This window comes from Jatropha curcas, chromosome 7 (genome assembly GCF_041381405.1).
Source record: "Jatropha curcas cultivar XTBG-Jc1 chromosome 7, XTBG_Jcur_1.0, whole genome shotgun sequence".
NCBI classification, from domain to species: Eukaryota; Viridiplantae; Streptophyta; class Magnoliopsida; order Malpighiales; family Euphorbiaceae; genus Jatropha; species Jatropha curcas.
Window position 1 is genome coordinate 18,009,300 of NC_143157.1, and position 24,972 is coordinate 18,034,271.

General features: G+C 31.1%; 2 protein-coding genes, 1 long non-coding RNA gene and 2 other non-coding genes across 5 annotated transcripts; 2 read left to right on the forward strand and 3 right to left on the reverse strand.

The window, feature by feature from the left end:
* Positions 1–287: 287 nt before the first annotated feature.
* LOC149494833 (small nucleolar RNA R71) lies at positions 288–394 on the reverse strand. Its single transcript, XR_016321913.1, has one exon. It is a non-coding gene; the product is annotated as a small nucleolar RNA R71 (small nucleolar RNA).
* A 46-nt stretch (positions 395–440) lies between these two features.
* Positions 441–1,611, forward strand: LOC149494834 (uncharacterized). The gene is made up of 2 exons (XM_089724436.1): positions 441–790; positions 1,140–1,611. The coding sequence occupies exons 1-2, from the start codon at positions 441–443 to the stop codon at positions 1,609–1,611; spliced, it is 822 nt and encodes a 273-aa protein (XP_089580562.1).
* A 6,317-nt stretch (positions 1,612–7,928) lies between these two features.
* Positions 7,929–14,613, reverse strand: LOC149494835 (uncharacterized). Its single transcript, XR_016321843.1, has 2 exons — positions 12,210–14,613; positions 7,929–11,514 (listed from the first exon to the last, which is right to left on the reverse strand). It is a non-coding gene; the product is annotated as an uncharacterized LOC149494835 (long non-coding RNA).
* A 7,499-nt stretch (positions 14,614–22,112) lies between these two features.
* On the reverse strand, positions 22,113–22,219 carry LOC119369219 (small nucleolar RNA R71). Its single transcript, XR_005176885.2, has one exon. It is a non-coding gene; the product is annotated as a small nucleolar RNA R71 (small nucleolar RNA).
* Positions 22,220–22,265: 46 nt separating this feature from the next.
* LOC149494836 (uncharacterized) lies at positions 22,266–23,475 on the forward strand. Its single transcript, XM_089724437.1, has 3 exons — positions 22,266–22,590; positions 22,649–22,756; positions 22,817–23,475. Exons 1-3 carry the CDS (start codon positions 22,266–22,268, stop codon positions 23,473–23,475), a joined length of 1,092 nt encoding a protein of 363 aa, XP_089580563.1.
* Positions 23,476–24,972: the final 1,497 nt, after the last annotated feature.

Genomic DNA, 24,972 nt, shown 5'->3' on the forward strand with positions numbered 1-24,972 from the left:
TACTTTAGATGTTGCTTTTAAACTATGGACTAATCCATTTGTTGCCTAAGTTCCATGGTCTTTTAGGTGAAGATCCACATAAGCATTTAAAAGAGTTTCACGTGGTGTGTTCCAGCATGAAACCTCAGGGAGTTTTAGAGGAGCAAATTAAGCTTCAAGCTTTTCCTTTCTCATTGGCAGACAAAGCTAAAGATTGGTTGTATTACCTTCCTTCCGAATCTATCAACTCATGGAATGAGATGAAGCGAATGTTTCTAGAGAAGTATTTTCTTACTTCAAAGGCTGCCAACATAAGAAAAGAAATTTGTGGCATTCGACAATAAATTGAAGAGAGTTTGTATGAGTATTGGGAATGGTTCAAAAAGCTTTGTGCAAGTTGCCCTCATCGTCAAATTAGTGAGCAACTTTTGATCCAATATTTCTATGAAGGACTTCTACCAATGGACCGTAGCATGATAAATGCTACTAATGGAGGGGCTTTAGTTGACAAAGCACCGAAAGATGCAAGGAGGCTGATTGCTAACATGGCAGCAAATTCTCAAGAGTTTGGAATGAGAATGGATCACACACCTAAAAAGGTTAATGAGGTAAGTACATCTAATTTTGAGAGACAAATTTCTGATTTAACTTCTTTAGTGAGACAATTGGCTGTAGGGAATATTCAAACTGTTAAGGCATATAGAATTTGTTCTGCTTCGGGTCATGCTACTGATATGTGTCCTACACTCCAAGAGGATGAATTAGTGCAGCATGCCAATGCAGTAGGTAATTTAGGACAACAACAACACAGGTATGACCCCCTATTCTAACTCTTATAATCCAGGATGGCGAGACCATCCAAATTTGAGCTATGGGAATCAACCGGTACAAAATCGATACCAGCAGCAAAGACCACAAGTAACTCAATTGCCTTCCTCTTCCCAAAATCAAGGTATGTCACTTGATGAAATTGTTAAGGCTTTAGCTAATAATACATAACAATTTCAACAAGAGACTAGGAATAGCATTCAGAACATAGAGAAGCAAATTGGTCAATTAGCTTCATCTGTGGGTAAACTTGAAGCTCAAGGTTTCGGTAAGCTTCCATCACAAACAGTGATAAACCCCAGAGAAAATGCAAGTGCTATACTTTTATGAAGTGGGAAAGAAGTTGATAATCAAGTTGTACACGAGTCAAGGAAAAAGAAGCAGCAGGGTGCAAAGGATTGTGGGGTTCCTGAAGTTGAGGTAAATTCTAAACTTAAAGTTAATGATGCTAATAATTATGTTCCTCCATTTCCTAGTAGGTTGGCCAAGACAAAGAAAGAAGAACAAGAACAAGAGATTTTGGAGACTTTCAGAAAAGTAGAGGTTAATATACTTTTACTTGAGGCGATCAAACAAATCCCTAAGTATGCAAAATTCCTTAAAGAATTGTGTACTACAAGGCGCAAGTTGAGGAATAATGAAAAAGTTAGTGTCGGGGAAAATGTGTCAGCATTTTTTCAATGGAAATTACCCTCTAAGTGTAAGGATCTAGGCACGTTTTTCTTCCCACATAGTTCACCATCTAATTTGAGATTTTGTTTCGTATTCTTTGTTTTAGTGATTGAAAGCCATGAATATGAGTAACTAATTTCTCAGTTCAGTTCAAGGCATTCAATTTCCATATGTATAATTGTGAGACCTATTTTTAATTTAAATAATTGTTCTTTGAATATCTGTTGTTTCTTGCAATTAAGGTGTTAATTCTATTAGGTGATTTGCTAAAAAGGCCTATTAGTTAATTATTTGGTAGGATTAAGTGTTATTTCATCTTCATAATCTGTAATTGTTATGAAAGATTGAGTGTTAGTAGCAATTAGGTTTTACTGATTATGTTCCAAGTTTTCAGTAATAATCTAAAGAAACAATAGGGTGGGTTGAATTAAATAATTTATGCTTTTTAAATTATTGTTCAAATTTAACTGCTTCCTGTCCTTAATGCTTTTATTAGATTGAAAAGGATTGCTTAATACCTGCTCATTTAATAATTAGAGTTAATAAGTGTGCTAGGCTCAAATTAACTGTAATAGGGAAGTCAGGGAATTTATCATGCTTGTTGGTAAGATTTAGTTAAGTATTCAAAGAGTAATTCATTCAAAATTTGTCTGTGATCATTTATACATTAGATTATAAATTGCCTTGAATTGAATGTTTATTAGATTGAGTTCCAATTTAAGTTTAATAGTCAGTTTTATTTTGATTTCTTTAAGTGAATTTTCAAAAGCCAACCCACCTTTTTCTCTTTACAAAATATCACAAAATTTAAGATTTCAGTCTCTAGGGTTCGACCTTTTTCTCTTTACAAAATATCACAACATTTTTCCTTTGGCCAGAGAGGAATACTTTTATTAAAACAGTAAAGGCTCAACAACAATCATAGATGAAATCTAATTTGGAGGGGAATTCCAAACCTGAAGACCCACACTCAAAATAAGTCATTCTTATAACACCATGGACAGCCCTATTTGCTTGTCCGTGAATTCAAATACAGTCGGCATTTAGCCAAAATTTATATAGTCTTTTGGAAGTTAATGTGTAAAAGTTTATTTCCTGCATAGCATATTGAAAATTTAGTGTTACATGATCTTAACATGGTAGATTTACTTTTTTTTTTTTTTTTTTTTTCAATAAGGATTCAACATTTAGAATCAGATTATAAATAAGAATTTCGTTTTATTTATGCTTTTTCTAATCAAATATGAATCAATTGCCTTTCACTGTGGTAATGGGTTTAATATTGTGTATCAAAGCTTACTCGTAATACTACCTAATCTTTAATTTAAATAGAAATAGAAATAGAAAAAGAAAATAAATTAAATGCTACGTGTAATTTTTGAAATTTAAAATATGAGATCTTATTTGCTATTCAAGTGAATTTCATTTGCTTTAGACCCGTTCAAACTTCAACTTTCATAGGTGAGTTTCAAGGTTTGGAAACAATTGGATAAAAGGAAAAACTCGGTGTATGAATTTATTCATATATTTAAATAATTATTAGTCTTTTTATGTGTGCATTGCATGTTGACTATACTTGATACATACTCATTCAATCTTTTATGTCATTACTTACTTTTATTTATTATTTATACTCATTTTTATTTTTAATATTAAATATTGATTATAATTTTTATCTTGTATTATTTAGATTTTTATAATTTTAAAATAAAATTTCATATGAAATTAATATAAATATAGTGATTAATTAATAAAACAGCAATAAGTATATGCACACACTTTAATTCAATATACATCATCATTTATCCAAAATTCATATATGTACAATTTTACAATACCACTTAAAAAATACATTTCAATATATATAGATATAAAAATAAAATATTATATATAATTTAAAATTAAACTGTTTGTCATCCTACACAAACATATTCATTTATTTAAAAATAAATAAAATTTAAAAAGTAAACATTTAAAAATTTTGAAAAGATTAATTATGTATTATTTTATTTGAAAATTTATATTCATTTATTTAAAAATAAATAAAATTTAAAAAGTAAACATTTAAAAATTTTGAAAAGATTAATTATGTATTATTTTATTTGAAAATTTATTTTATTAAGAGACTATCAAAAATCTCATTATTGTCCCTCTATTTCATATTTATATATAATATAAAAAATGATTTTTTGATTAAATGGAAATATTTTTAACAATTCAATAAAAAAAATGGTAATAATCATTTAAAAACCTTTATAGATTGGATTGGTGTTTGAGTATACCCATGACCGAATATAAACAAGTCTTGTCTTAAATAAAATTGAGAAAAACATTTCCAAGCACTCAGTGTGGATAAACATGTGTCAAGCTTATCTAATAAAGACATGCGATGCGATAAATAAGGGACTGACGTCATTTAACTAAAATAATTGAACATCTAATAATAGATGATGACAAAATTTTGAAGTGACAATTAATTATTGACTTGGTAATTGATAGGTACATATACGAGGTGTTGACAAGTAATATACCTAAACCACCATGACTTGAACTTATTTATGTGGTTATAGGTTCAAGTTTCCAGAACAATATTTCTAATACTTAAATGGGTAGATGCAAGCAGGATACCTGTGTGCATCCATGGCTAAATTCATTTAATGTAGTACATAATGGATAACGATATTTAAAAACTCAAACTTATATAAAATTAGTCGACAAACCACGTTTCGCACGTGGATATTTAAATATTTATTTTAATATTTGTTGTAGTTTATTATATTATTATTTTTGAAAAATTATTATAAATTATCAAATTATTAAGAAAAACAATGAAAACTCTATTTAAAATAATTTAATAATGGGTAATATCAAAATAATTTGTGTTAAAGAAAATTATGGCATTTTCTGTAATAGCATGACATAACCAAAGCGATTGTGTCTTTAAACATAACCAAAGCGAAAATTCAAAAAAAAAGTATTTTTTTTTAAATGCAGGAAAATAGGCTAAACCTGAAAATAATCAAATAAATAATATACAGCAATTGTTGAGGGATGAACACAGCCAAAGCTTCTCCAATATCATTCCTCATAGTCATAAAAAAAAGATGCAAAATCTTGATAAAAGAGATGAAGAAAGCAAAGGAAAATTATGATGAGAAAGAAAAACAAAGCAAACCGTGAAGGATAACACATTACCTAAATATCAGATATAGCTAGATTTTAGGTTTATTCAAAAGTTAAGATAGCTGATTATATTGGATAATTAGATTAGATTAGCTTTCATTAATATATATTAAATATTATATTGAAATAAATTAATTAAGTTTGCCAATCAAAATACGGGAAAATAAGAAAAAACTTAAAATTTAAAAAAAAATAGAATGTTGAATGGAGAGAACGCCTTCAAAATTCTTTTTGATTTAACTTTCGTGTGTGTATATATATATATATATATATATATATTTGAACCTGTCATGGATAATTTTACAAACCATAATCATCCCAACCCTATTTCTAATTATTTGAATCGGGAATAAACAAATCAAGTACCGCAAAATACCATTGGAGTTCCTTATTCAAATGCAAATTAAGTATTTTTAATTAAAATATAAAAAATAATAAATCCATTAAGACCACTAACTTCTCAACTTGTTGATGATAGAAAAATCATACAAGGGAAACCACAAAAAACGCATATGCATAATATACAGGTAAAACCATAGAGGTACAAAAGTATAAATCAAAGTTATGGAATCATAAATAACTCTTAAGCAAACGAAATCAACACTTATTTTGATTTTACTTCCACGCAATATTTTCTACACCAACAGCACCTGCTTTATCGAAAACACACTATTTTTCTCTACAATCTTCTATTGTGTGACCTAAACTATTTCTTTAGAACTGTCTGTATGAATAAACGGCTATTAAGAGGGAAAACGAAAATAATAATAAGAGGGAAAACTAAAATAATAAAAAGACTAATGTTTAGGTTTAGTCTAAACGTCTCTTATATATTTTTTCAATTAAAGTTAATATTAATAAAAATAATTTATAAATAAATAAATAAATAAATATATATATATAGTCACGTATTTCAATATTAACATTGCATTTAATTAACCTCTTAATTAGTTTTAAATAATACAGACACAATAAGGATCCACAATCATAAAATTAATAAGGCTACCTCATAATAATAATGTATTTATACAACTAGTAAAGTATTATTATAATAAATTATGAATTATTCCACTAAAAATTCATAATTGAACTCCTTATTAATTTCAAATCTCCTAACATTAAAATATGGGAAAAATTATTATTTCGACCCTATATATTTGAAAATATAACTAATCCATCCCTTTATTTCAAAAAATGCATTTTGTAGTCCCTTAGTTTTGTGTCGGTTAAATTATTCCGTCCTTCCGTCCTAATTTAACCCTTTTCACCGTTTATTCAATAAGAAAAGACCTAAATAACCTTATAGTAAAAGAACAAAGCGAAGACAAAAAAAGGAGAAAACAAAGCCGTTTATTCCTCCCTCCCTCTCTCTCTCTCTCTCTCTCTCTCTTTCAACTGTGTCAAACGAAGATGTTGAAGCCGAACTGATCGAGTCGTAGAAAGGCGTCACAGGAACTCGTTCGTGTCGTCGAGCCAATGGATTGGCGGAGTGGATGTCCGATAGCACGTGACACAGAGGACTGTAGCGTCAGCCTCGCAATCTCCATCTCCATCTTTTTCTTTACTTCTATCGCAGCAATTTTCCAACTCATAATCTGAGTCTATTTCCACTACCGGGCACCTCACGTGTTATATGTACACACTGTCTCTCATTCTTGTTAGCTATTTTTTCATTTCGTTTTGCATATTGATCCTCTACTTCACGTTAATTTTTCAAAAAAAAAAAAAAAAATCTCATATTTTTCAGGTTTGCTTCATATCTGCCAGATCTTTCTTTCAACTATTAAATGAGCTTTCTTCTACTCTAACATATTCACTTTCTTCAAACTTATTCTTCAAATCAAAACCCAAACCTAAAATTGATTCTCTCTCCTCAAACTTGATTCTTCAAATCAAAATCCAAAATTAATTCTTGATTTGTTGAATTGTTATTTACCCAGTAAAAGAGTTGCTCAATTGTTACCCAACAATTTTTTTTTTTTTTTTACTTGAAATCTCAAAAGTGGCATTATCATGAGGGCTCTTGAGCAAAGTGGATGGAGCTTCAATTGAATTTTATCACGGAACAAGATTATCGGTTCCTCTTTACATCGTCAGTATTTGTTGCTTTTTGTGTGTTAGGGGTACTTTTGTCTTTATCTTCTGTTCTCTTTCTTCAGATTGATATTTTCTTATGGAATAAACCGAAAAATGGGCTTAATTAAGATTGAAGGACGGAATAATTTCACGGAAAGAAAATCAAGGACTACAAAATGCATTTCTTGAACAAAAGGATGGATAAGTTGTATTTTAAATCATACAGGGAAGAAATAGTAATTTTTCCTAAAATGTATAAATTTTTCCTGTCAAAATTACAAATACTTGTCAATTAAATTAAATTACCGACTATTTAATTTAATTGAAAATTTAATTCTTCAAAAATTTCACTTAACTTATTTAATACGTCGGATACAAAACTAATAAATTTCTCAAGAGGTATCATCAATTTTTATACCGAGACGCGGACTATTAATAAATTGATATTTCATAATGTAAATTATGATTGACTAATTCAATGAGTTTATTACTTAGGTGTTGAAGCCACCAAATAAATCTCGTACAAAGTTAAAAATTAACTGTAGAAAATGGCGAGCAAGGTCAAATCCACAAAGACTAGACATTGATAATATTCTTTTAAAAACCAAAAAAAATTAATAAAAACAATATAAGGGAGGGGTTTTTAATTGCAAAAGCTGAATTTAAAGTAAATGAAACAAAAAAAAAAAAAAAAGAGAAAATCAATTAAAGAAATAATTCTAGCCAAATGTCATCTCTATGCTAGTTCAATAGTATTAATCATGGATGCGGTTATTAACTCACTAATCAAATCAATAAATCGGTTACAATTATCAAAAATGCTTTTTGAGTAAACAACACAAGTTATGAATAATCCTTTACTAATAAATAACCCTTGGCACGCATCTAGGATTCAATTTATTGAAAGCATTAGAAATGAACAAGACCCAATTCTAACTAATAAATCACAAACATAGTTTATTCAAATTAGATTATTCACCTCCTTAATATAACTTAAAAATCTAGTTCTTGTCAAGTTATATCATTTGCTACAAATGTTAACTTCAAGCAATCAATTACGGGTTTGATCTAATCAACTAGCTTTTTATTTTTCTAATTAACCAGCTTTTTATTTTTCTAATTAACCGAATAACTGGCTATGTTATCTAGTTAAACAGTATAATAAACATCCACCAACAGAAACCAATGAGTAAAGGAAGTAAATCAATATTGAAGAATTAAAATGAACAAGAAAAAGAATAACAAGATCTCACAACACTATTGTAGAACTAAGCACTTGGATGAAATCTTAAACTGGAATCAAAAATGAGTTTTTTATCTGTTCATGGCTGCTTTTTTTTAGTTTTTTTACAGAAATTCCAGGAAAATAAAACAAATACTGAATCAAACTAAAAAAAGACTACAACTCCCAAAAACTACTCTCCGCTTTCAGGAACTCTATATTGCTTTTAACCTCCCTTTCAAATGAGCCAAAAGCGACCCAATAATACAGCAAACCTTCCTTAACTGTCAAATTATAAAAAGGAAATAAATCTCATAAAAAAATCAGATTACCTTGCAAAGTGAACATAATTTCCAACAAATATATGACAATATAATGACTTAACAAATTCTTCCACACTTATCACTTGCTTGTCCTGAAGCATTAGCTCAACACTCAATTCATTAATCAGTTCAAAAGGAAAATCACCCAACTTTTCACAACCTTTAAAACTATTCTTGGAAAAACAAACTTTAATACAAAGCAAAGATAACACAATTAGCATATCTGAAATCCACAAACAATAAAAGAGTTGAATTTAAATTCTTTTAAACAAAAAGAACAAGGCTTGAGCATTCTCATAAAATACATGCAATCAAAGTTTCATATGAATTAAGCCACTGCTTGAAGAATAATTTATCAACTTGCCAAGTCACAAAGCCTTACACAAAAGCATACAATAAACAAGAATAGAGGTGCTAGAATTTTATTATTTTTAGAGCACTTTTTGGCTTGCTTGAAAGTCAATAGCCTTTTGGGGCGAGGGCCAATATTTGTGATACCCACACCCTGCTACTTGGATTCACAAACTCAGTGGCTACTAGCTCTACTCTTATCCATTACCAGACAGTGGAGTAAAAATGTAATTGGCTTGTGCTCTTTATTCAGATAAGAATAGACTGATTCCTTTTTTTTAGCAACCTCAAATTTAGCAGTCAAACACATAATGCCCTTTTTTTTTTTTTTTTTCCTAACAGATTACATAAATATTCTAAGTGCAATGGTTATGTATTTTATCAAGAAAATTTAAGCATTTATCTTCTTTTGATTCAAGCCTCCAAAATTTATGTCAAAAGGAATAACTAAATTCAACAATTTATTCAATGTGGACAAGAGACAACAGCTAACCAAGTTAAATTCACTAAACTAATCAAGAATGTCCGTCAAGATAATTAAAAGATCATTCTAAGTCAAGATAAAAATTCCTAAAAACTGATTCAATTTTTAAACAAGAATTAAAATATGGAATTCATCAAAATCTATCACCAAGCATCAACTCAAGGCAAATATAGACAATACCCAATAAATTTTTAACCAAACAACCAGCAATAATTAGGCAAATCCCAAAATAATTAGAATAAAACATTCAAGTTCTAAATCATTTAAGCTATAAATCCTTTTCCCCCACGCTTAATCTCACATTGTCCCAGTGTGAAATCAAAACAAGCATTTCAATGCAAGGAGAGAAGGAAAAAAAAAAAAAGAAATAAAATAAAAAAAAATTAAGGGCAAGAAAACGTCCCTAAATCATTGGATTTCTTGCGATCTGGAGTTGGATCACAGTTGGATCGGGGCAAGGCATGACTGTCGTTTGGTACAGATTTATTGGACGTCGCTTCATAGTAGCTCTGTTATTAGTGGAGAGAGACTATTCATGGCCGATGATCGAAAAGATGAAGAAAAAATCATTGCTGCGAGAGAGTAAAGGCGAGTTGAGAGGCTGAAGTCTGATGGCGATAACGGGAGGAGAGCAAAGGTTTGTGGTTTTACCCATATGAATAAAATGCTGTCATATTTAGCATAGAGAGTTAAATGAAAATAACCAAATAGTCCCTGCAAATATCTAGACTACTCCTCACGGGGCTCCTCAAAAATTAACCACCATTAAAGTTCAACTCCGTAAATTCACACATCTCTGCTCAAAATTGAATCAAAACACAGAGTGAGGGAAAATTATTGGGAGAAGAAGACTGAAAAAAATTAAAAACTAAAAATAAATAAATAAATAAATAAAATAAAACACAACACAACATAACAATAAAAAATAAATAAAAGAACACAGAAAATAAATTGAAGTGCCATCGTTTTATGTCTTAGGCTAGACCTTCTTCACTCTTAAGCTTCAACAACAGGGGTCTCTAAAGAGATTTCCTCTGTTCCAGGAGACTGAAATCCCTCATAAAATGGCTTCAAATGATGCCCATTAACGTTGAAGATCTTGTTAGTTTCTAAACTCTAAACTTCCACTGTACCATGAAGAAAAATATTAATAACCACAAAAGGTCCAATCCATCTTGACCTTAATTTGCTAGGAATAACTTCAACCCTCAATGATAAAGTAAAACTTTTTGGCCAATAAAAATTGTTTTCTTGAAATTAAAATGTCATGAAAAGCCTTAGTTTTCTCCTTATAAATACGAGAGCTTTCATATGCATCATTTCTAATATCTTCTAGCTTCTGCAATTCCAACTTTCTCTCACCAACAACACTCATCTCCATATTGCATTTTTTTATAGCCCAATAAGCTCGATGCTCTAACTCTACAAGCAAATGACATGGTTTTCCAAATACCATTCGATAAAGGGAGATGCCTATAGTTGTCTTATAGGCCGTGCATACGCCCATAGAGCATCATCCAAATGCAAACTCCAGTCCTTTCGGTTAAGACTCCCTATTTTCTCTAGAATTGACTTAATTTCTCTGTTTGATACTTTGGCTTGCTCGGTTGTCTGAGGATGGTAAGTAATAAAGTTTGATGAGTGACTCCATATCTCTTGAGAAGAGCTTCTATTGTCTTGTTACAAAAATGAGTTCCTCGATCACTGATGATAGCTCTCGGTGTCCAGAACCTAGCAAAAATGTTAGACTTGATAAAATCTGAAACAGTTTTAGCATTATCAATTCATGTAGCTTTAGCTTCCTCCCACTTTGAAACATAATCAGCAACAAGTAATATGTAACCATAACCAAAAGAAGAAGGAAAAGGACCCATGAAATCGATTCCCACACATCAAATATTTCACAAATTAGAATGGGATTAAGAGGCATTTGATCTCTATGTCCTATATTTCCAGTCTATTGAGAATTAACACAAGACTTACAAAAAGTATAGGAATCACAAAACAAAGTTTGCCAATAAAGTTCACATTCGAGAACCTTAGATGTTGTTTGCTTGGGTCCAAAATGACCTCCACAAGCAAATGACAAAATTTAAGAATGGACTTAACCTCTTTATTAGAAACACACCTTCTAATAATCATCAAACTTAGTTAATTCATCAAGTAATGATCCAGTAGCTAAGGAATTGACTATATCAGCAAACCAGGGAATGCTATCATGTAAAGAAAAGAGATACTCGTCGGGAAATTAATCATTCAAAGGTAGTGCTACTTTCAATAATGGTAGTAGGTAGACCCCTTTTTGTCTTTAATTTCCAAATCAAACTCTAGCAACAATAAAATCCATCTTATCAGCCTCGGTTTAGCTTCTTTCTTCTTCAATAAATACCGCTAAGCTGTATGATCAGAAAACACAATAAACTTAGTGCCAAGTAAATAAGAACGAAATTTTTCTAAAGCAAATACAATAGTTAATAGTTCTTTTTCCGTTTTAGAGTAGTTGCATTGAGCACTATCAAGTGTCCTAGAAGCATAGTAGATGAGATGAGGTTCTTTGCCAATTCTTTGCCCAAGGACAACCCCTATGGCGTGATTGTTAGCATCGCAAATTATTTCAAATGGAAAATTCCAGTTTAGAGCTTGAATAATAGGGGCTGAAATTAGCTTTTCTTTGAGTATGTCAAATGCTTGATTGCAAGCTTCATCAAACTCGAAAGTTATATCCTTTTGCAAGAGTCGACATAAGGGTTAAGTGATCTTTGAGAAATTCTTGATAAACAGCCGATAGAAACTTGTATAACCAAGAAAAAATGGACTTCTCGCACATTCACAGGGTAAGGTAAAGACTTTATAACATCTATCTTTGCCTTATCTACCTCAATACCCTCTGCAGACACAATATGTCCCCAAATAAGCCCTTGTTTAACCATAAAATGACATTTTTTATAGTTAGAACTAGTGTAGCCTCTAAGCATCATTTTAAAACTTTTGTAAGATTTTCCAAAAACTCACCAAAAGAATTAACATATACTGTAAAGTCATCCATAACAACTTCTATGATATTCTCTACATAATCTGAAAAGATGCTTACCATACACCTTTAGAATGTGGCGGGGGCATTGCAAAGCCCAAAGGGGCATCTGCCAATAAGTGAAAGTTCCAAACAGATAAATAAATGTTGTCTTCTCTTGGTCTTCCGGTGCAACTGGAATCTGATAGAAACATGAATATCCATCAAGACAACAATAATGAGTTCTACAAGCAAACCTTTCAAGCATTTGGTCGATGAACGAAAGTAGGAAGTGGTCATTTCTAGTTGATGCATTTAATTTTCTGTAATCAATGCAAACCCTTCATCTGTTTTGAACTCGGGCAGGTACCAACTCACCATCAATGTTCTCTACCACGGTGATACCCATTTTCTTAGGTACTACCTGAATCGGACTCACCCACTTGCTATCCAAAATCAGATAAATAACACCAACATCCAAAAGCTTTACTATTTCTTTCTTGACCACCTCCATCATAGGTGGATTAAGACGCCTTTTTGCTTCTCTTCTTGGCTTGTTGTCTTCCTTTAGCAAGATCTTGTGCATACATGTGGATGAGCTTATCCCTTTTATATCCGCAATGGTCCATCCAATTGCACTTTTATATTTTTTTTAGAACCTGAATTAACCTCTCTTCTTCCTCCTTAGTGAGTTTATTAGAAATTATTACTGGAAGGGTGTCTCCTTGGCCCAAAAATACATATTTTAAATGTTGGGGCAACGACTTTAACTCCAATTTTGTTGCTTGCAAAATAGAGGGTAGAAGAGTAGGGTGAGATTTCGGTAAGCTAGAAAGAGGGCCATTGCTCACCTTGGGTCCTTGCATCTCCAATGCAAATACTACTTCCCACAACTCATCTTCAATCACAAACTTCTTTTCAAGTTTACAAAGTTTGTCCGGGTATAAATCATTACATAGCACAACTTTAAGCTTGTCATCATTACTTAAACAAATGTTTTTTCAGTAAATGGTTCAATAACATCTATGCTGAAAACAGAAGAAATATCATTTGGAGATTTCATGACATCATAAACATTAAATTTAATCACCTCACCATCAAATTCCATGGTCAATGTTCCATTATACACATCTATCTTTGTTCTAATGGTGCTAAGGAAAGGCCTTCCAAGTAAAATATTAGATGAAGTGAAGGATTTATCATCTTCCATATCCAAAACATAAAAATTAGCTGGAAAAATTAAACCATTAACTTGTGCTAAAACATCTTCCAACACTCACTTGGGGTATACTACTGATCTATAAGTAAGTATAATAACGACCTCGGTTTCTTTTAAAGGACCAGTGTTTAATGATAAATAAATTGAAAAAGACATTACATTTGTTGATGCTCCTAAATCACACATAAGACTTCTATCCCTACATTTTCTATTTTGCAAGATATGGCAAACATGCCTTTGTCTTTGCACTTTTAAGGTAAATTACTTTGAAGGATAGCGGAAATATTTTCTCCCATATTTATTTTCTCATATCCATTTAATTTCTTTTTATTAGTGCACAATTCTTTAAGAAATTTTGCATACCTAGGTATTTGCTTGATTGAATCAAGTAGGGAAACATTCATCTTCACTTTTCGAAATATGTCAAGAAATTCATTCTCTACTTTTTCCTTTTTAGACTTGGCAAGTCTTTGAGCAAAAGGAGGTTGAAATTTTAGAATTTTTGGCTTTTCAGGTGCAACGTCACTAAGTGGCTCGATTATCTCCACTTCCTCCTCCGGTACCAAGCTATGCTTGCATTTCTTTTCGGCTAAAATTTTTAGCTCTTTACCACTTCTCAAAGTAATTGCACTTGCATTTTGTTTTGGGTTCATAATGGTTTGAGATGGCAATTTTCGTTGAGACTCTAACTGGCCCAATGAAGTGGCTAATTGGCTAACTTAGTTCTCCAAATTTTGGATGCTTATTCTTGTCTCTTGTTGGAATTGGACGGTGTTTGTTGCAAGTGTTTTCACAATTTCTTCAAGACACATACCTGAAGAGCCTTATTCATTTTGAGTTGGTCTATTTTGAAATTTGAAGGTCTAGGTCCACAGCTGAAATTTGGATGGTCTCGCCAGCTTGAATTATAAGTATTTGAATACGGATCATATTTCCGCTGAGATGGACCTGGAAAATTTCCAGGAGCATTGGCTTGTTCTTGACCATCTTCTTGTAAAGTTGGACACATGTTTGTAGGATGTCCAGTATAGGCACCAATTCGGCTTATTTTCACCCGTGGTACGTCAACTATAGGTCATATCACTCTATCGTTCCTAAACTTCAATCTGTCACTTAAAAATCCCTCAATTATTATTTGAATAACATAAAAATATTTTTTCCTATGGTCAGCAAGTTAAAACTGATGTAGAGGGACCTTAAAATGTGTATTTCACAAATCCCAACCAGTGACACTCCTCTTTTTCTTTTTTTCTCATTCTTTCACAGCTTCTTTTATCATTTAATTCTCTTTATTTTTAATTAGGAAACAATTTTATTATTAAAGAATTATAAATTTATGATTTAATTATGTGATTAATTTTATTGTGAGATAAATACTTTAAAATTAAGAATAAGCATTAAAAATTAAAAATTTAAATTTTACTAATCCTTCTTTCCATTTTATTTTTTATTTTTACAAGTATCCTTGCACTAATATTGGCTACTTTTCTTTTTTAGAAATATAATTAATTTCTTAACACTCTAATATATTAATATTTAATTAACTTATTATTAATAATTTTTTATTCAATTCTTTATAGAAGTGACATCTATTATTAATATAATTATTCAAATTATATTAATTAATTTTTCTTAATTTTTATGGAAACAGAAACATGCATATTTTGTGGAATGGAGGGAATAAATAACAAAATATTTTTAATTTCTTTTAGCAAATGTATTAATATTCTAAAATGAAGATTGTGTGGATAAAAAAATATTATATGTTGAACTTAATTAATTGAAGTTTGTTCTAAATTTTGACATTATATAATAGAAAAGGATAAATTAAGTAAAAAACATGTCAACTTATGTTAGCTTTTTTATTCAATTATAATTGTTTAGTTAATGTAGAATTTTTTGTTCAGTTGTTTAATCTGTTTATGTCAGCTTTTGACTGACTTATGACTAGAAACCGGTGAAATATATTTTTATGTTACCCCAATAATAGTTGAGGAATTTTTAAGTGATAAATTGAAGTTGAGAGATAGGAAAGTGATAGGGCTATAGTTCGGGACGACAAGTGAAAATAAGCCGCATAAATCCCACAAGTTTTAACTTGTTGCCCATTACCTACAACCAAATTCTGAACCAAAGATGTCAGTTGGTTAATTCTGAAACATTTACCTCATTAACAAGTCTTGTAGGTTCTTGACGAGACCCGAATTGTTGAGAATTGGCAGCCGTAGTAAAAATTAATTCTCTTGTGACTTGAATTGCTCCACCACTGGCTGCATCCATCACTTGCCTCTCCCAGTACTCATATAAAGTTTCATTATCCTTTTGTCTACTCCCACAGATATCCCTCCTTATACTGGCAGCTCGTGAAGTAATGGATCCGGAAGACAAATAAAATAGAAATTTCTTGGCTGCATCAGGTAAAGACAATGGAAAAGCTCTCGATTTAATTTGATCTTTAGATATTCCTTCAGGTTTCATTGTAGGCAAACTATATGAAACTCCTTCAAATGTTTACGAGGGTCTTCGTTTGGCAATACTTTAAAAGTGGGTAATAAATGAATTAAACCCGACTTGAGTTCAAACACTGCCTCCGAAGCTGGATATGTGATGCAAAGAGGCGGTTGATTAACAAGAGGTGTTGCTAATTCCCTCAAAGTCATCTCTTTCACCATCTCTACTTCTGGTTCAGATTTACTTGAAGTTTCAGAAGTTTCAGAAACAATGGCTTCTCCAGGTGTTGAGGTATTTGGTAGAGAAGATTTTTTTTTTTTCTTGTTTCGCTTCTTTTCTCCATCATTTGGCGGTCTTCTTTATCTCATCTCAGCGTCATATTGGAGTGAGTTCACTTGTACGATCAGATATAGTCATGAAAAAATATAAATAATTAGCGGCGGTCCCCACGGCGCCAAAATTTGATAGGTGTTGAAGCCATCAAATAAATCTTGCTACCAAGTTATAAATTAACTGTAGAAAATGGTGAGCAAGGTCGATTCCATAGATACTAGAGATTAATAATATTCTTTTAAGAACCAGAAAAATTAATAAAAACAATTTAGGGGAGTTTTTAATTGCAAAAGCTGAATTTAAAGAAAATAAAACAACAATAATAAAAAAAGAGAAAATCAATTAAAGAAATAATTCCAGCCAAAGGTCATCTCTGTGCTAGATCAATATGTTGATTATGGATGCGATTACAAACTTACTAATCAAATCAATAAATTTGTTACAGTTGTCAAAAATGCTTTTGACAATTTTATCTTTTCGTAAAATTTGATTAAAGAACACAACATGTTATGAATAATCCTTTACTTACAAATAACCCTTGACATGCGTCTAGGATTTAATTTATTGAAAGCATTAGGAATGATAAAAACCGATTCTAACCAATAAACCACAGGTGTAGTTTTTTCAAATTAGATTATTTACCTCCTTAATATAACTTAAAAATATGTTTCTTGTCAAGTTATATCAATTGCTATAAATTTTAACTTCAAACAAACAATTACGGGTTTGATCTAATTAACTAGTCTTTTATTATTTTAATTAACTGAATAACTGGCCATGTTTTCTAGTTAAACAGTATAATAAACATCCACCAAAAGAAATCAATGAGTATAAAAGGTAAATCAATATTGAAGAATTAAAATGAATAAGAAGAAGAATAACAAGGTCTCACAACATTATTGTAGAACTAAGCACTTCGATAAAATCTTAAACTGGAATCAAAAATGAGTTTTTTAGCCATTCATGATTGCTTTTTTAAAATTTTTTACAGGAATTCCAGGAAAATAAAACAATACTGAATAAAACTGAAAAAAACTGCAACTTGCAAAAACTACTTCTTGCTTTCAAGAACTCTATATTGCTTTTAACCTCCCTTTCAAACGAGCCAAAAACATCCCAATAATACAACAAACCTTCCTTAATTGTCAAATTATAAAAACGAAATAAATCTCATAAAAAATCAGATTATCTTGCAAAGTGAATATAATTTCCAACAAATATTTGAAAATATAATGACTTAGCATTGCTCCATAATGAAACTCACCTTTTAATGAATCAAAATTATAGACAACATACATTGCTAATAACAATCAAATCAAGATTAAGAGTAATTAATGTATATCTATTAATGAGCTAGAGAATTTATTATATTAGTTAGTATAAAAATAATTATACTCTACTTGGTCAATGTTCAATACATACAATATGCACATTAGATTGTGAAAAAACCTTATATCTAATATGAACAAAATGATTTAATCTTCTGTGTATAGAATAAACTCTATACATCAAATCATCCACCGGTATAAGATAAAAGACAACAATTATAAATATATCATAAATGATTTATTAAATGTAAATCTCAGTTTCAACAATGAGAAATAATCGTTATACTATTACAAAGGCATATTTAATAGTATAAACTCTATTAGTTCAAAATATGTTTTAGAAAAATCATTACATCATTTACTTCGACCAAGAGCTAGACATCAGACTAATAAAAAAACTAAATTAAAATCAATCTGGTAGTATTGATTAGAAATTAGAATGATTGCTAATCTACAACTCAGTTTTAATTTTTGTCCTCTTATTGTTGAGATTGGAACCAATTGAAACTATCCAGTTTCAATTTTTTTAAAAGACTCGATTTTAATTTTTGTCCTCTTACTATTGAGATTGGAACCAATCAAAATTATCCAATTTTAATTTTTTTTTAAAGAAAAATGATTTGTCGAGATTTGACCCAAGCGAAAGTAGTGATGAAATTGGAAGTTTGAGTTGGCTATCAAGTGCTAACTCTAATCACCGTTTTACAAAGAAAGGATAGAGGTGAATTGGATAAGAGGTTAGAATCCATAAAGTGAAAATATAGATGTAGGCTTACTTGGGCTTGGGCCAACCAATTCTAAAAGGTCAGTATTCACCAATTAGTTATCTAGCTTGCCACCCTTATATGCCTTTTGTATATTGGGTATTTAGTTGATGTGGGATTCTTAACACTCCCCCTCAAGTGTTACCGGAACTGGACTTCTAATTTACACTTGACACTTAAAATCCTTCCCAGAAATTGAACGGGCCTCGCTGGAACTAAAACATCCAAATGAGAGCCCAAATTGAAACACAGAGGCAATACTAGTGAATTGAAGAATAACTAAACCGGGTCGGACCTACTCTAATACTATATTACAAATGAAAGGGTAGAGGTGAATTGGGTAAGAAGTTAGAACCCATGAGAATGTAGATGTGGGCTTACGTGGGCTTGGCAACTGATGCTGAAAGGTTAGTACTAACCAATTAGTTAGCTAGCTTGCCATCCTTATATGTCCTTTGTGTATTGGGTATTTAATCGATGTGAGATTCTTAACACACTGGGTTAAAAAGAAAGACTCAATACATAAATTCATCTCCGTACTTTTCACATAAACTCTGTGACACCATTAATTTTCACTTTGACCTATTGAACACTTCAATTGATAAAATAATACTTACTAAATACTTTAATCGATCTGTGAACACCTCAACTTATAGAATTAGATCAATTAAATACTTATTGGATAGTTAAAAAAAATGAAATTAATGTTTCAAAAGTTGTACAAATACATATCAAATCAATATTTTACATATAAAAATCAATAACCTTAAAAAATATTATAATAATCAACTCAAAAGGTATGAAGATAAGACCAAACATCATGAGAAACTTTTCCCTAGCGTAGATATAATATTCAAAACCCATATCTTTTTTTTTAAAAAGCAAAATAAGACTTTTGCATTATGAATTATTAAATGGTAATAAACAGTGCTCCAATTTCATCATATCTTGTTGTGCTCCAATTTTACCATTAAATGTCCAAGTTTAAGTCTCTTAATACGTATTTAGTTACCAAAAATAAAATTTGCCAGTATTACCCTTAATTTCACTTGCAAAATAAGAATGAAATGTTTAGATATATACATAATAGGATAATGAAATAAAAATGGAAAAAAGTGTATTAAAAAGAAAATTGTATATTTAAATCTCTAAATTTATCGAGTTTTTCTCATTATAAATTGATAGACACCTACTTTACCAGACTCTAGTGAAATATAAGGCAACTGAAGGACTCATAGCAAATTGGAGATACGGGCATGATATTACCTGATATCTCTCCCTATATCACTCCAATAACCAACCCTAACCAATGTCTTATATATATTTCAATACCTGACTGAATACATCATTTAATTGCGTAAAAAAGTCTTGTGGCCCCTTATACTTTAGAAATGACCTTGTGGCCTATTAAATTTGTGTTTTTGTGACAATTGCATGCTTGACTAGAGTGATAAAAGTGCGCAACACCCGTGGGTGATGTAGAAAATTAGCATTCAAGTGGCAAATAATTTTTCCACGTTGTATCTTATGCTGGAAAAAAAGAAGACTTCTTTTTTTTCTTTTCATTTGTAGTTTCTTTAAATTTTTTTCATTTGCAGATATTTCATGTGTACCAAAAGAATCCCTTCACCATTCAACTTCTGCAAGCCCCAGCTCCTCCACTTTTCCTACCACCTCCTCCATTTCTCCTGTGATCACTGTGTTTCGAATGAATTATAATCTGATTCGATCACTGCTATCACCTCTTTCTTGTTTCAATCGGTGACCACGAGGAGAGGAGCTCAAATACATCAGTTAGCTTCACTTTCTTCTTTTTCTTATCAACATGTCAATTTTTTTTCTCAATTCTAAGCCACAAAAGATTGTCTATCACACCCATTAAAAGATTTTAGTTTTTGAGAGATTTTATATGATTTTAGTTTCTAGATATTGCAATGGAGTTCAATTTTAGAAATTCTAATTAATTATTTTGGAAAGTTTTTTTTTTTTTTACACTTTGAATTTAAGGAATTGAGGTAATTTTGGCTTTCATGCGTTGCATCAACTAAAATTTTTTGTTCATTTCATCTTCATTTTGTGATGTATGGGTTTATCTTCTAGATTTGAATAAATTTTGATGTATTGGTTTGTTATTTTCCAGTCTGCAAATTCTTGTTTTTTGTTTTTGTTTCTTTTATATATAGTTTTCTTCTATGTGTTAATTCAATATTTTTTATTTTTAGTTTTTTGATTTGTTATATATATTGTTCATGTTTGATTTTTTTTTTACCAAGATCTCCACATTTGGTTATTCATGTTGTTTAATATTCCAAACCTGCAAATACAATGTTTCTGCATTTGAAACCAATTGTTTAGGTAAGAGAGATGGTTTGGTAATAAGATGAAAGGAGAGATGAGTTTGGCTTCGTTTGGAAATATCCAGATCCAATATGAATTTGTGGGAAAGGAAATAGAATGAGAGAGAAAAATTAAGTTTTAATTGTGTGTGAATTAATTTAGCAATATAAATACTTTTTAATGTTTTAAAATGCCAATTAGGAATTTTTTTATAGATTCACGCACAGAGAGAAACTTCAAATTCACAGGCATTGCTGACTGGATTGATGAGGGTGTACTGTTAGCAATTTTGAAGGTGCCACAATACCTGGATTGATGAGGTATTGTACAGTTTAAGGTGCCACAATGTTACTTTTGAAAATAGAGGGAGCCATAAGACTTTTTGGTGAAAGTTCAAGGGCCAGTATATGTATTCGACCGTCAATACCTCCTTCATGAAAAAGGTTAATGTCTATTCTGAATATTAGTACAATCTCATCATTCTTATTTTCCTAAAGTTGTCATATTTTGAGACCATCAAACTAGCGCGGTGAGCGTGGACTGAATAAAAATACAAGATATTCAGATCACTCGCTCGCCTTTCCCACATTGTCCAATAACTCGATATCCCTTACGACGCCATGGAAAAAGCACCCGCTGCAGGACTCGGGGAAATTGATAGGCAGGGAGCTTGTTTGAGAAATTAGTCCACACACCCCCAGATGTGTTAGCACTGGATCCATAGGCAGCGACATTACTCACTCAAGCCTACAACAACTTCGCCACTTAATTACTGATATAATTTACTATAACCAATTTATAAAATGTATGCATATAGAAGATGTCTTTCTTTTTAAACCTATTTTTAGTATAAATACTTTATAATTGGCGCCGTTGCCGGGGACTGAAAGATTATTATATTTTGTGTTTTTATTTTGTTAAAATAGTGTTCTTACCTTTGTGTAGTGTTGTGGTTTCAGGTTTGTGGTAAAATTTGTAGAATTGAAGGAGAATTGAAGTCATTTGGTTTATGATAAGAAGTTCTCAATCTGGTGAAATTCTTTTTGATCCTGAAGTAGAAAAAACAGCTAAACGTTTGAGGAAATTAGCTAAACAAGCTAATTTGAGTCAAGCCTCATCTGAACGGACGATTACTAATAGTTCAAACAATTCTCCGAGGGAATCAATTTCATATTCAGATTCTGGAATTGATACCATGGTTGCCAGAACCTTGAAAGAATTGGCTACACTAACCTAAATCAGCAACCTTTGTGTATTGAATTTTCTACTTTAGATGTTGCTTTTAAACTATGGACTAATCCATTTGTTGCCTAAGTTCCATGGTCTTTTAGGTGAAGATCCACATAAGCATTTAAAAGAGTTTCACGTGGTGTGTTCCAGCATGAAACCTCAGGGAGTTTTAGAGGAGCAAATTAAGCTTCAAGCTTTTCCTTTCTCATTGGCAGACAAAGCTAAAGATTGGTTGTATTACCTTCCTTCCGAATCTATCAACTCATGGAATGAGATGAAGCGAATGTTTCTAGAGAAGTATTTTCTTACTTCAAAGGCTGCCAACATAAGAAAAGAAATTTGTGGCATTCGACAATAAATTGAAGAGAGTTTGTATGAGTATTGGGAATGGTTCAAAAAGCTTTGTGCAAGTTGCCCTCATCGTCAAATTAGTGAGCAACTTTTGATCCAATATTTCTATGAAGGACTTCTACCAATGGACCGTAGCATGATAAATGCTACTAATGGAGGGGCTTTAGTTGACAAAGCACCGAAAGATGCAAGGAGGCTGATTGCTAACATGGCAGCAAATTCTCAAGAGTTTGGAATGAGAATGGATCACACACCTAAAAAGGTTAATGAGGTAAGTACATCTAATTTTGAGAGACAAATTTCTGATTTAACTTCTTTAGTGAGACAATTGGCTGTAGGGAATATTCAAACTGTTAAGGCATATAGAATTTGTTCTGCTTCGGGTCATGCTACTGATATGTGTCCTACACTCCAAGAGGATGAATTAGTGCAGCATGCCAATGCAGTAGGTAATTTAGGACAACAACAACACAGGTATGACCCCCTATTCTAACTCTTATAATCCAGGATGGCGAGACCATCCAAATTTGAGCTATGGGAATCAACCGGTACAAAATCGATACCAGCAGCAAAGACCACAAGTAACTCAATTGCCTTCCTCTTCCCAAAATCAAGGTATGTCACTTGATGAAATTGTTAAGGCTTTAGCTAATACTACATAACAATTTCAACAAGAGACTAGGAATAGCATTCAGAACATAGAGAAGCAAATTGGTCAATTAGCTTCATCTGTGGGTAAACTTGAAGCTCAAGGTTTCGGTAAGCTTCCATCACAAACAGTGATAAACCCCAGAGAAAATGCAAGTGCTATACTTTTACGAAGTGGGAAAGAAGTTGATAATCAAGTTGTACACGAGTCAAGGAAAAAGAAGCAGCAGGGTGCAAAGGATTGTGGGGTTCCTGAAGTTGAGGTAAATTCTAAACTTAAAGTTAATGATGCTAATAATTATGTTCCTCCATTTCCTAGTAGGTTGGCCAAGACAAAGAAAGAAGAACAAGAACAAGAGATTTTGGAGACTTTCAGAAAAGTAGAGGTTAATATACTTTTACTTGAGGCGATCAAACAAATCCCTAAGTATGCAAAATTCCTTAAAGAATTGTGTACTACAAGGCGCAAGTTGAGGAATAATGAAAAAGTTAGTGTCGGGGATAATGTGTCAGCATTTTTTCAACGGAAATTACCCTCTAAGTGTAAGGATCTAGGCACGTTTTTCTTCCCACATAGTTCACCATCTAATTTGAGATTTTGTTTCGTATTCTTTGTTTTAGTGATTGAAAGCCATGAATATGAGTATCTCAGTTCAGTTCAAGGCATTCAATTTCCATATGTATAATTGTGAGACCTATTTTTAATTTAAATAATTGTTCTTTGAATATCTGTTGTTTCTTGCAATTAAGGTGTTAATTCTATTGGGTGATTTGCTAAAAAGGCCTATTAGTTAATTATTTGGTAGGATTAAGTGTTATTTCATCTTCATAATCTGTAATTGTTATGAAAGATTGAGTGTTAGTAGTAGCAATTAGGATTAAGTGTTAACCTATGATTTCTAATTTATTTTAGTTAGAAAAGCCAAATTATTTATTTACTTAAACCCAACCCAAATAAATCGGACCGAGTTCCTATTTAGAAAATTGTTTAATCGTCCCAAACAAATCTAATTATCACATAGCAATTATTCAAATTAAAGCAATTAAATCAAAGCAATTAAACCAAATAAATAAAAGACCCGCTCTTGCCTTATGGTTCAAGGCGGGCGACAAACCGAATCAAAGATATTAAATGAAATAAATAAATGACCCGCTCTTGCCTTATGGTTAAAGGCGGGTAACAAACCGGATCCAAAAAATATATATACAGATCGAATGAAAAATTAAATCCATAAACCAATAAAAATTCATACAAATAATAAAATAATAAAATTCATACAAATAAATATTTTAAGCTCAATTAAATTATAATCTGTTCATAGTTGGGCATTCTCAGATTTATTGAAGAAATTAAACTTTATTTTTGTACAAAATTTATATTTTTTTTATTATTATTTCTGGAAAATTTGATGAATAGTACTGTTCATCGATGAACAAAACAGTTACTGTTCATCGATCATTTCTGGGAAAAATAATGAATAGTACGTGTATAGTGCATGAATAGTGTGTGAACAGTATTACATTCACTGTTCATCGATGAACAAACAGTTACTGTTCATCGATCGATTATGGAAAAATTAAAAAATAGATACTGTTCATTGAACAAACAGTTACTGTTCATCGATTATTTCTGGGAATATTGATGAACAGTTACTGTTCATCGATGAACATTTATGTGATTTTTGCCCAGAATCCATTTTTAAGTATTTTTTTTACATTATTTCTTGTTCAAATGTAATTTAAGGACACATAAAATGGCCAAATATGAACAGAATATAATTTAAAGAAGCTTAAAATATTAAAATCACAAGAATAAGTAAAAACACAAAAATATGTAAAGAAAAAATACAAAAATGTTAAGAAAATTACCTGAGAGGATTGTAAATGGATCAAGATCTCCAGAAGCTTTTTTCCAAGGATTGATATATTTTTTATCTTTTGATTTTTTTTCTTTTTATGATTTAAATCACCTAAAATTAATATCTAACACCAATTTCTCTTCAAATCAATTCATAAGAATTTTTTGGAGAGAAATTGAGCAACACAGTATATTGTTTAGGGTTTTTTTGCCGTTTGTGGAGTTGTGAAAAATTGTGTGTCTTGTGTAGAGAAAGAGATGAATTTATACTGCTACTGTAGCACACGTAAGCTACTGTAGCACACGTCTTTCTTTTTTTTTTTTT